The sequence below is a fragment of the Aethalodelphis obliquidens genome, unplaced genomic scaffold, assembly GCF_003676395.1.
Source record: "Aethalodelphis obliquidens isolate GAN/ISIS:26980383/991018 unplaced genomic scaffold, ASM367639v1 scaffold8, whole genome shotgun sequence".
NCBI lineage: Eukaryota > Metazoa > Chordata > Mammalia > Artiodactyla > Delphinidae > Aethalodelphis > Aethalodelphis obliquidens.
Genome location: NW_020837952.1, coordinates 3037555 through 3051083, shown reverse-complemented (window position 1 = coordinate 3051083; position 13529 = coordinate 3037555). Strand labels below are relative to the sequence as shown.

Sequence of the window (13529 nt, the reverse complement as noted above, 5' to 3'; positions counted from 1 at the left end):
AGCCTCTATTTGGGCATCAGTGGCCACAGAACTGCCCACAGTAGAGGACAGCCCACCGCAGCAGCCATTTGTTTCCCTTCTTTGCCACAGTGTGCTCTGCTCAGTTCCTCAAACAAATGCATCAACACACCCGGCTTTTTCAGGGTGCCCCTGTAGTCACACATTGGTGCACAAGCATCTAACATACAGGCCACCCCTCCTGACATAGAGGTTGATGTCTAACTCAGGATATTATCCTCAAATGCCTCTTGCCCAGGGCTTGTTTCTTCAGTCTCCTGGCTGCCTTATCAGTTGTTAGTTCACAACCTGGCTGCTGTACACACTGAGCAAGGAGAGACTGAAGAAAGAAGCAGACCACTCCAGATTGGTAGCTGGCAGATTTAATAAGAAGGGGGCTTACTTATGAGGCTTGCCTTAGATGGCCACGAGATGAGTAGATCTCCACGCCCACCACCAGAATCATAAAAGTTTAGATAGAGGCCTTAACTGGGATCTGTCACCTCCACAGTCCAATGGTCTCAACACCTTACTCTCTCAAAGCTGTATCCTTGGAACAGCTCCCATTGTGGGGACAGTGGTAAGAATGGACATTTCAAGGGCAGTTGAGGGAATGAGGAACCTCTGATTGCCTGAGTCCAGCCCATCAGTCAATCACTGATTACGTCCTCTTGATGACCTCCTCCAATATACTTTGTGTCCTTTTTTTTTGACCACACCCCGGGGCATGCAGGATAATAGTTCCCCCACCAGGGATCGAACTTGGCCACCCCCACCCCCCGCCCCCCGCAGTGGAAGCACGGAGTCTTAACCACTGGACAGCCAGGGAAGTCCAGTTTGTGTCCCTTTTTTAGTCAGTTTATCTAGAGGTTTTTCACTTGTATTGATCTTTTCATAAAACTAGCTTTTAAGTTTTGTTAATTTTTCTCTAGTGTTTGTTTTCTATTTCATTATTTCTGGACTTTATTATGTTTTTTTCTACTTACATTGAATTTAATTTGATCATCTTTCACTTCTGAAGTTGAAAGCCTTAATAATTGATATAAGCCCCCCTTGCCTCTTCTAATGTAAGTATTTGAAGCTATAAGTTTTTCTTATAGCACTGTTTTAGGTGGATACACAAAGTCTGATGTACTGTGTTTTCATTTTCATTCAATTTAAAATGTTTTCTAATTTTCCTTGTGATTTTTTTCTTTGACCCCATGGATTATTTAGAAGTTGTTTAAATATTTGGGGCTTTCATAGGTATCTTTGTATATTGATTTCTAATTTAATTTTATTGTCACAGAACATACTATGTGGGCTTCAATCTTTTGAAGTCTATTTAAATTTGTTTTATGGCCCAGAATATATTTTTTCTCAGAAAGTGGTCCCTGTTCATTGAAAAGAATGTGTATTCTGAAGTTGTCAGGTGTAATGTTCTATAAATGTCAATTAAGTTAAGGTAGCTGAAAGTGTCATTCAGATCTTCTGTATTCTTATTATTTAGTTGCTCTGTCAATTATAGTGAGAGATGTCTTACATCTACAATTATGATTGTGAATTTGTTTTTCCCTTTAGTTATTTCAGTTTTTGCTTCATGTATTTTGAGACTCCATTATTAGGCACAAATACATTTATAATAGTTGTAGCTGCCTGATACATTTCCTTTTCATCATTATGAAGTGTCCTTCTTTGTTTTTAGTGTTTATTTTTGTCCTGAAGTCTATTTTGTCTGGTATGTATTTAGCCACTCCGTATGCTTTCTAATGTTTCCTCTTTCCAACTTTATTTTTTATTGGAGTATAATTGCTTTACAATGTTGTGTTGGTTTCTGCTGTACAATGAAGTGAATCAGCTATATGTATACATATGTCCCCTCCCTCTTGGACCTCCCTCCCACCCATCTAGGTCATCACAGAGCACCGAGCTGAGCTTCCTGTACTCTATAGCAGGTTCCCACTAGCTATCTGTTTTACACATGGTAGTGTATATGTATCAATCTTAATCTCCCAGTTCGTCCCACCCTCCCCTTCCCCCACTGTATCCACATGTCTGTTCTCTACGTCTGTGTCTCTATTCCTGCCCTGGAAATAGGTTCATCTGTACCATTTTTCTAGATTCCACATATATGCATTAGTATACGATATTTGTTTTTCTCTTTCTGACTTACTTCACTCTGTATGACAGTCTCTGGGTCCATCCACATCTCTACAAATGACCCAATTTTGTTCCTTTTTATGGCTGAGTAATATTCCATTGTATATATATACCACAGCTTCTTTATCCATTCATCTGTTGATGGACACTTAGGTTGTTTCCATGTGCTGGCTATTGTAAATAGAGCTGCAATGAACATTGGGGTACATGTGTCCTTTTGAATTATGGTTTTCTCAGGGTGTATGCCCAGTAGTGGGATTGCTGGGTCATATGGTAGTTCTATTTTAGTTTTTTGAGGAACCTCCATACTGTCCTCCATAGTGGCTTTATCAGTTTACATTCCCACCAACAGTGCAAGAGGGTTCCCTTTTTTTCCATGCCCTCTCCAGCGTTTATTGTTTGTAGATTGATTACGGCCATTCTGACCAGTGTGAGGTATTACCTCACTGTAGTTTTGTTTTGCATCTCTCTAATAATTAGTGACGTTGAGCATCTTTACATGTGCCTCTTGGCCACCTGTCTGTTTTCTTTGGAGAGATGTCTATTTAGGTCTTCCATCCATTTTTTGATTGGGTTGTTTGTTTTTTTGATATTGAGCTGCTTGTATATTTTGGAGATTAATTCTTTGTCCATTGATTTGTTTGCAAATATTTTCTCCCATTCTGAGAGTTGTCTTTTTGTCTTGTTTATAATTTCCTTTGCTGTGCAAAAGCTTAAGTTTAATTAGGTCCCATTTGTTTATTTTTGTTTTTATTTTCATTACTCTAGGAGATGGGTCAGAAAAGATCTTGCTGTGGTTTATGTCACAGCGTGTTTTTCCTATATTTTCATCTAAGAGTTTTATACTGTCTGGTCTTACATTTAGGCCTTTAATATATTTTGAGTTTATTTTTGTGTATGGTGTTAGGGAGTGTTCTAATTTAATTCTTTTACATGTAGCCGTCCAGTTTTCCCAGCACCATATATTGAAGAGGCTGTCCTTTCTCCATTTTATATTCTTGCCTCCTTTGTCATAGATTAGGTGACCATAGGTGTGTGGGTTTATCTCAGGGCTTTCTATCCTGTACCATTGATCTATATTTCTGTTTTTGTGCCAGTACCATATTGTCTTGATTACTGTAGCTTTGTAGTATAGTTTGAAGTTGGGGAGCCTCATTCCTCCAGCTTCATTTTTCTTTCTCAAGATTGCTTTGGCTATTCGGGGTCTTTTGTGTTTCCATACAAATTGTAAAATTTTTTCTTCTGATTCTGTGAAGAATGTCAGTGGTAATTTGATAGGGATTGTATTGAATCTGTAGATTGCTTTGGGTAGTTTAGTCATTTTCACAATGTCAATTCTTCCAATCCAAGAATATGGTATATTTCTCCATCTGTTTGTGTCACCTTTGATTTCTTTCATTAGTGTTTTATAGTTTTCTGAGTACAGGTCCTTTGCCTCCTTAGGTAGGTTTATTCCTATGTATTTTATTCTTTTTGTTGCAATAGTAAATGACATTTTTTCCTTAATTTCCCTTTCTGATCTTTCATTGTTATAGGAATGCAAGAGATTTCTGTGCATTAATTTTGTATCCTGAAACTTTACCAAATTCATTGATTAGATCTAGTAGTTTTCTGGTGGCATTTTTAGGATTTTCTGTGTATAGCATCATGTCGTCTGCAGACAGTGACAGTTTTACTTCTTTTCCAATTTGGTTTCCTTTTATTTCTTTTTCTTCTCTGATTGCTGTGGCTAGGACTTCCAAAACTGTGTTGAATAATTGAGGCGAGAGTGGACATCCTTGTTTTGTTCCTGGTCTTTGTGGAAATGCTTTTAGTTTTTCACCATTGAGAATGATTCTTGCTGTAGGCTTGTCATCTATGGCCTCTATTATGTTGAGGTAGGTTCCCTCTATGCCCATTTTCTGGAGAGTTTTTATCATAAATGGGTGTTGAATTTTGTCAAAAGCTTTTTCTGCACCTATTGAGATGAACATATGGTTTTTATTCTTTAATTTGGTAAAATCGTGTATCACATTGATTTGCATATATTGAAGAATCCTTGCATTCCTGGGATAAATCCCACTTGATCAGGGCGTATGATCCTTTTAGTGTGTTGTTGATTCTATTTGCTAGTATTTTGTTGAGGATTTTTGCATCTATGTTCATCAGTGATATTGGTCTGTAATTTACTTTTTTTGTGGTATCTTTGTCTGGTTTTTGGTATCAGGGTGATGGTGGCCTTGTAGAATGAATTTGGGAGGGTTCCTCCCTCTGCAGTTTTTTGGAAGAGTTTGGGAAGGATAGGGCAATACCAGCCCCTGCCAACTGGTAACCACTAGTTCTCTCTGTGACTCTGCTTCTTTTATGTTAAAAAATAATATAATTTAAAATTTGAGTTTATAAGTAGAATGAGTCCTTTGTTCTAGTAAGTTTTTCAGATGAAAGAAATAGGGTATTTATCTAATACATAATGATCTATATAATGAAAAGGGTCCTATGAATCATGGATGGGATAATAATAACAGTAAAAACAGTAACCAGTTATTGAACACCTTCAATATATCAAGAATTTCATATAATCAACTTATTTAATCATTCACAACAGTGGTGCCAAGGAGGTATTAATAATTGTCCAAACTCTTACAGTGACCAAGTTGACAGAAAGAAATTTGAAACAAAGTCTACCTTAGATTCCAAAGTCTTATCTCTTGTGGTGGAGAGAAATGTTACATAACTGAATTCTGGTTGGCTGAAATAAGTGAACTAAGCTGGGGGAAGAGGTAAGAGGTTACAGACAGTAGCTCCTGCCTGATTACAAAGGCAGACCCAAGCAGTAAGTAGGACGGACATACCTTTGAAGTGAAAAGCAAGGGTTTTTCCTCCAGTGCTGTCGATACATTTTAGAAGAGTTTCTTAATATCAACTAATATCCAGGGCTTATCAAGTGAATCTGAATGATAGTCAGGTAGAATAAACAGGAAATGACTAATGTATTATACTGATTGCTATGAAAGCATCACCAACTAATTCCTTATAAGACCTTGTTGGTGGATAAACTAGGGTCTCCTTCAAGAAAGAACAGTCAGTATCCCCTCAGTGTTGCTCATAAGTCTATAAAAATTAGTTTTCTAGGGCTTCCTTGGTGGCGCAGTGGTTGAGGGTCCGCCTGCCGATGCAGGGGACACAAAGTTCGTGCCCCGTCCGGGAAGATCCCACATGCCGCGGAGCGGCTGGGCCCGTGAGCCATGGCCGCTGAGCCTGCGTGTCCGGAGTCAGTGCTCCGCAACGGGAGAGGCCACAGCAGTGAAAGGCCCGCGTACCGCAAAAAAAAAAAAAAAAAAAAAAAAATCAGTTTTCTACCCCTTGAATGTTAAACCAGTAATGATCCCCAAGGGAATTAATTGATGGAAAACTAATGCTTTCAGTTAAATCCTGAAATTATGTTAAAGCCAAGCAAAACAAAACAAAACAACAACAAAAATACATGATCTTAGCTGGTTGAATGTAAAAAAGAAGGATGAGAAAATAATTATTTCTCCCTTACTACATGGGTTCTCCAAAGTTTAAGGGAGATGTGAGTTGATTAATAGTAGATACTAAACCAGTCAATTTTTTCTTTTGTTTTATATAATCCATATTAAAGATTAGTCATCATAAAGTTAATCCCAGGTTGGCATCCCTCCTTTCCCAGCATGCTCTTCTGTCACCTCTGCTCACAGTTAATTCCAGGGCCCAAGAAATACAGACCTTTCGCATGGGCTTCAAGAAAATAATGTTCAGAAAATAGGTTATAACGTTGCAAAAAAAAGTCACAGTATACATTTCTAAATAAAAAGTAAATTATTTGGGGATGTTTGCACCACAATTCTCTCTTGGCACAGGAAAGGAAGTATTAATATTAAATAGTTTTAATTAGAATTTGAAAAACAGGCAAATACTTACTTCTTCAAATATCCTTTGAGAACCAGAAACAAGATGATGATTCAAAAATATATATATCATACAAACAAATGTTTTTGAATAAAATAAAATCTAACTTAAAAATAAGGTTTGATTAATTTAACAAAACATTTTTAAAATTATTAACTCTTTATTTTGACATTTATATACATAAAGTATATATTTAACTGAATATTTTACACAAACTCTAGGAAGGTATTCCAAATGAAAAAGTATGATTATAAAGTACAACAAGATACCTCGAGGAAGCATGTGATTCAGTGCCAAATTTATAATCACTTATCTAATATGTCACAATCCTTTTATTCCAGAAAATGTCCACATGAGGACTCTAAAATGGGCAATTACTTGTCAAAAGAATAAATGATTTTCATTATATAGAACATGGAAAGGGACACGAGGCAAAATAAAGATTCTTCAGAATTTCTTTATGGAGCTGCTAGTAAGACAACAGAACCTAAGGCTACAAGGACCTGTCCAAGCAGAATATTTATATTAAATATGCCTTCATTGCTTGCCTGGTAGAATTGATCTGTCAGCCACTTTTGGTAGAAGGATGGCCCACTATAGACACCAGGAAAATTTTTTCGCCCACAGCCATATCCATAACTGGTAATTCCCATTACAAAATATCGTTCATGTTCTGGTAAGTAGCACATTAATGGTCCACCACTGTCACCCTATTAAAAAAGTCCCAAAATAGTATTAGTTACTTCCACTAGTCCTTAAACAACAGTAAAGCTGAAATAAATTAATCACATTAATCATACATTTATATATATATTTTCAAAATACCTCCAACTTACAAAGAACCATAGATTTTCAGTTTTGTATTCTGACTAAAACAGGAGATATTCAGTCTGGCCTGGTGTTTAGAGGCACCGTGTAGCTGGTGGATAAACTTCGCACCTGCATAGTTTTGAACCAGAATACTATAAATCAAATTGTTTGAACTTTTTAGTGCAGTTACTCAGGAGAAATGTAATTTAGGAAGTGTGAAAAATACTGCAAATATTGTCTATTAGAATACTTCTGTTAATGCTGTGTGGGAAAGGTAGAACTAAGATATATAAAGGATTCATTTAGGGATGTGTGTGTGTGTCGTTTGCTAACTAGAGGACAGGAGTAAATTGGCATCTTGCAAGAGATGGCATCTTTCTAAGTGTTGACATTGGCTGGTGCAGGATAACAGGAATCAATGGCTAGTCCTCTTAATAGTATTACAAATAACAAATCTCTATCATGGTTTATACAAGACTGTTAATGCACTGAAACACCTTTACTGAGGACTGTTAATCATTCAAAACAGTAAGGACGCTGAGATAACTGTTTCAGTGCCTAAAGTATAAGGACTGTGTTTCTAAGGTGTTTGCAAATTCTCTACATAAGGTAAGCATTGAATAATTATTTTTGAAGGTAAGAATGTTTCACTTAGGAATACAATTCATAAGTGAAAGTATGTAGATTGGATTCTTTCACTCAGCACGATTTTTAAGGAAAAGGACACAGGAAAGATAGACCCTGGATTGCAGAAATCAGAATGAGTAGGAAAAGATCAGAGCATGGGACACTGTTTGGGAGTGATGTGCTGGTAGATTTAGAAGCAGTGAAGAAAAGAGGAATAAAGAAAGATTCAAAAAGCACAAGGGACAAAACAAAAAATAGATAAATTGGACTCCATAAAAAATCAAAGACTTTTGTGCTACAAATGATAACATCAGGAAAGTGAAAAGACAGTCCACAGAATGGGAGGAAATATTTGCTAACCATACATGTGGTAAAGGACTTGTATCTGGAATATGCAAAGAATGTTTGTGACTCCATAATAAAAAGATAAATAACTCAATATAAAAATGGGCAAAGGATCCGAATAGACCTTTCTCCAAAGACGATATACAAAAGACTAATAAGCACATGCAGAGATGCTCAACATCATTAGTCATTAAGTAAATACAAATTAAAAGCACAGTGAGATACCTTGAGATACCCACAAGGATGGCTATAATCGAAACTCTAATTCAAAAAGATATATGCACCCCAATGTTCATAGCAGTACTATTTACCATAGACAAGACATGGAAACAACCCAAGTGTCCCTCAAGAGATGGTTGGTTTAAGAAGATGTGGTATATATATGTACTATGGAATATTACTCAGCCATAAAAAAGAATGAAATATTGCCATTTGCAGCAACATGGATGGACCTAGAGAATATCATACTAAGTGAAGTAACTCGATAGAGAAAGACAAATATATATGTTATCACTTATATGTGGAATCTAAAAAAATAATACAAATAAATCTATATACAAAACAGAAACACGACTCACAGACATAGAAAATATATATAACTGAAAAAATATATATATAACTGAATCAATTTACTGTATACCTGAAACTAATACAATATTGTAAATCAACTATATTTCAATTAAAAAAAGATAGATTGTAAGAAATGCTGTAAAGGATGTGGAGAAATTAGAACTCTCATACATTGTTGAGATGGCCAAAAAGCACATGAAAAGATGCTCAACATCACTAATTACTAGAGAAATGCAAATCAGAACTACAATGAGGTATCACCTCACACTGGTCAGAATGGCCATCGTCAAAAAAATCTACAAACAATACATTCTGGAGAGGGTGTAGAGAAAAAGGAACCCTCCTACACTGTTGGTGGGAATGTAATTGGTACAGCCACTATGCAGAACAGTATGGAGGTTCCTTAAAAAACTAAAAATAGAACTACCCTATGACCCACCAATCCCACTCCTGGGCATATATCCAGAGAAAACCATAATTTGAAAAGATACATGCACCCCAATGTTCATTGATGCACTATTTACAATAGCCAGGACATGGAAGCAACCTAAGTGTCCATTGACAGATGAATGGATAAAGAAGATGTGGCACATACATACAACAGAATATTACTCAGCCATAAAAAAGAACAAAATAATGCCATTTGCAGCAACATGGATGGACCTAGAGATTGTCATGCTGAGTGAAGTAAGTCAGACACAGAAAGACACATGTCATAGGATATCACTTATATGTGGAATCTAAAAAAAAAAGGGCACAAATGAACTTATTTACAAAACAGAAGTAGAGTCACAGATGTAGAAAACAAACTTATGGTTACCAGGGGATAAGGTGGGAAGAGATAAATTGGGAGATTGGGATTGACATATACACACTACTATATATAAAATAGGTAACTGATAAGAACCTGCTGTATAGCACTGTGAACTCTACTCTGTAATGGCCTATATGGGAAAATAATCTAAAAAAAAAAAAGAGTGGATATATGTATATGTATACTGATTCACTTTGCTGTACACCTGAAACTAACACAGCATTGTAAATCAACTGTACTCCAAAAAAAACAAACAAAAAAAGAACTCTCATACATTGCTGGGTAAAAATGTAAAATGGTGCAGCCACTTGGGAATACAGTTTGGCAGGACTTCAAAATGTTAAACATTGACTCAGCAGTTCTACCCCTAGGTGAAATTTCCAAGAGAAATAAAAACATACCTACACATGGGCTTTCCTGGTGGCGCAGTGGTTGAGAGTCCGCCTGCCGATGCAGGGGACACGGGTTTGTGCCCCAGATGGGGAAGATCCCACATGCCACGGAGCGGCTGGGCCCGTGAGCCATGGCCGCTGAGCCTGCACGTCCGGAGCCTGTGCTCCGCAACAGGAGAGGCCACAACAGTGAGAGGCCCGCGTACCGCAAAAAACAAAAACAAAAACAAAAAAACCTACACATAAAAACGTACACAAATGTTTATAGCCACGTTATTCATAAAAGCCAAAAAGTAGAAATAGCTCAAATGTCCATCAACGAATGAATGGATGAATAAAATGTGGCATATCCACACCATGGTATATTATTTGGCAATATATCAATGCATGCTGTAATAGAGATGAACCTTGAAAACATTATGCTAAGTAAAAGAAGCCAGTCACAAAAGACCACAAATTGAATGATTCCATTCATATGAGATTTCCGGAATAGGCAAATCTCTAGATATTAGTGGTTGCCTAGGGCTAGGGGTAGGTGAGAGGAGAATGGGGAGTGACTGCTAATGAGTAGAGTTTTTAGGGGCGGGGGGTGACAAAAGTGATCTAAAAATTAGATTATGGTGATGGTTGCACTATTCTATAAATATACTGAAACCCCACTGGGTTGTACACTTTAAATGGGTGAATTGTATATATGTAAATTGTATCTCAATAAAAGTGGTAATGGAAAAAAAGATTCAAGGCAAATTTTGATTAAGGTTGACCATGATTGTAGAAACCAAGGAATCAGGCAAGCAAGACGATTTGGATTGTTGGAATAGTTAAAAAAGGAGAAAAACAATTTAGACTTGAGAATTAAGACTTCACCAGAAAGTGATCAAAGGACTTGTTCAAGTTCCGTTCTGTCTTTAGAAAGTATTTCTAAGGAAAATTATTTGGTCTTACCTTGCAAGTATCAACAACTCCATCTTCATCACCTGCACAAAATGAAGTGTAAGGGATTATATCCCCATAACTCTTGTCAGAAGTACAAAAACTTGGAGAAATATAATGCACTTCTGCTTCATGTAATTTTTTTGTAATATTACCTATTAACAAAAAAATACCAATAAATTATTTTGGAGAGCAGACATTTTGACAGCAATATAAAGTATTCCTGATGAACAAGTTTTCTTTCCATAGTGCCTGATTGAACAATTATGTAAAATTGTATCCATGTATGTATGTATGTATGTATGCCTAGAAAGACTGTGAAAGAAAGTTCACCAAATCTTAATGACAGTTATCTCTAGATAGTAGGAATTTCAGGTTACTTTTGTTACCTTTGCTGTCTTGTATTTCCTGGAGGTCTCACAGCAGGATCTATAGCTTTTTTTTTTTTTTTTAAAAAGGGTATTTATTTATTTATATTTTATTTTGGGCTGCATTGGGTCTTTGTTCCTGCACACGGGCTGTCTCTAGTTGCAGCGAGTGGAGATGCTCTTCATTGTGGTGTGCAGGCTTCTCATTGTGGTGGCTTCTCTTGTTGCAGATCACGGTCCTAGGTGCGTGGGCTTCAGTAGTTGTGGCACGCGGGCTCAGTAGTTGTGGTTCGCAGACGCTAGAGTGCAGGCTCAGTAGTTGTGGCGAACAGGCTTAGTTGCTCCGCGGCATGTGGGATCTTCCTGGACCAGGGCTCGAACCCATGTCCCCTGCATTGGCAGGTGGATTCTTAACCACTGCGCCACCAGTATTTATAGCTTTTACAAAGTAAAACTATATAAAAATTGTCAAGGGCGAAAGAGGTAAATGCTGAGGTCTATCTTTCTTATGTTGTAAGCTGTGAATAATTTTAATTAAAGTTTTAATGATGCTAAAGTCTTGAAGGATGTTGAATATGAAAATAAAACAGATTTTTAATTCATGCACTCCCCTAAATTCCCTGCTAATTCCTGAACATAAAGTGGTTCTTTGCTACAGAAAAGATAGGAAAATATAAGAACACTTCAGGTACTATTAAAGGACAGATCATTTTAAGGTTTATCCATAGAAAAGCTACTGTAACAGCAGCATCTCTTCTCATCAGCCTGTCTCAGAGTTACAGGTGTCACATGTGGTAGCTGAATATTTTGTGTGCCCCACATTCTTCCCTAGCTTTTCAAGTAATAGACATTTTACCCTTAGCTGCAAGTGGGTAAATGACCCAACTGTTCCATTCACAGAATTCCATTCTCCTGGTTGTGCTGATTGGTCTAGAGGTGACTATATTTGGTATAAAGCTAGCCAATTGGAATACTTATCCAGCATTTTAATTTTATTTTATTTTAGCAATATAGAAATACCTTTAATATCATAAGTGAAAAATAAGTACATGAAATAGAATGCAGGCTATTATGACAGCTATATACAATTATGTAGAGAAGACCGAAAGGAAGCATATAAAATCATTTGTAACTTATTTAATGATAGTGGGATTATATATTTCCCCATCTATTTTTCAAATATTCTGCACTATTGTTATAATGTTTTAATAAAAATGTTAAATCAAAGATTATTAATAATATTCTTCACTTATTTCCAGTATGGCTGTAATGTTGGCTGTAAATATGAAACTTTCTTCCACACACCAATATTTTCAAGAATGGCATATTCTCACGCAGTATGTTTATCCAGCATTTTTAAACTGGAGCTTCCAGAGAAGAATCTGTTTCACCCTAGTCACATGACTGTTTAGCTATAAATTCAAATCAGTCTGCAGCCATAGTTCCAGACTTATGAGGACAGGCAGCCTGAGAAAGTAAAGTCAACATACAGAGAGAATAGCAATAGGAAATAGAAATTAAATATGTCTAATGGCATCCAGATTCCTGGATCAAGGCTCCTAGAGGCCAGCCTTTCTGCGCTTTATTTATTTATTTATTTATTTTGCGGTACACGGGCCTCTCACTTCTGTGGCCTCTCCCGTTGCGGAGCACAGGCTCCGGACGCGCAGGCCCAGCAGCCATGGCTCACGGGCCCAGCCGCTCCGCGGCATGTGGGATCTTCCTGGACCGGGGCACGAACCCGCGTCCCGTGCATCGGCAGGCGGACTCTCAACCACTGCGCCACCAGGGAAGCCCAATGCACTTTTTAAAAAAATAATTGAAGTAGTACTAGCTGTATATAAAAATATATATATATAACATATAAGTTATAGAATACAATAATGAAATGAACACGTGTAAATCTACCACCCAATTTATGAACAATACTAATCCAGTGTGGTATTGGTATAGGGCTATTCAAAATAACCAGAGATTTTCAAAGTGAATAGGAGAGAGAGCCCAGAAGTAGATGTCTGGGTTTTCCATTTTGTTCCACTGGTCACTTAGAATATTCTTGCACAAATACAACACTGATCAATTACCATAGCTTTAGAATAAACCTTGATTTCTGGATGGCAACTTCTCCAACATTGTTTTCTTCCATAGGAGTGTCTTGGCTATTCTTAGGTCTTTTAGAATGAACTTTTTCATTGTCTTAACACTCATGTTAGGGTTTATCGTAACCTGGTGCTTTTCAGTTTTTCAGATAGAATTGACATCTTTCTTTTTTTTTTTTTAATAAATAAATAAATTTATTTTAAAAAAAGCCAACAACAGTAGAAACGCACCCTTGCATGGAAGGAAGTCCCTGATATCACATGAAATAGTAATTCAGAACAGTCTGTGTGATTCTGTTTATGGAAATGATGATAATATATGATCATTTTTATAGAGGAAAAATCTGGAAGACACATCCAACTTGATAGTTTTATCTCTGGAGGAACTTTTTTTTTTTAGTATTTGTTGGTTTTTTTTTGTTTGTTTGTTTGTTTGTACTGCAGGTTCTTATCAGTCATCAGTTTTATACACATCAGTGTATACATGTCAATCCCAATCGCCCAATTCAGTACACCACCATCCCCA

At 36.8% G+C, this 13529-nt stretch overlaps 1 protein-coding gene across 1 annotated transcript in view; it reads right to left on the bottom strand.

Moving 5' to 3' along the window:
• Positions 1 to 6377: 6377 nt before the first annotated feature.
• TMPRSS12 (transmembrane serine protease 12) overlaps positions 6378 to 13529 on the bottom strand; it is a 37168-nt gene continuing 30016 nt past the window's right edge. Inside the window, exons 4-5 of the mRNA XM_027108199.1 lie at positions 10549 to 10691; positions 6378 to 6755 (exon numbers count right to left, since the gene is read on the bottom strand). Of these exons, the coding sequence (XP_026964000.1) occupies positions 6504 to 6755; positions 10549 to 10691 (395 nt within the window). The 3' untranslated portion in view covers positions 6378 to 6503. The remainder of the gene's footprint in view (positions 6756 to 10548; positions 10692 to 13529) is intronic.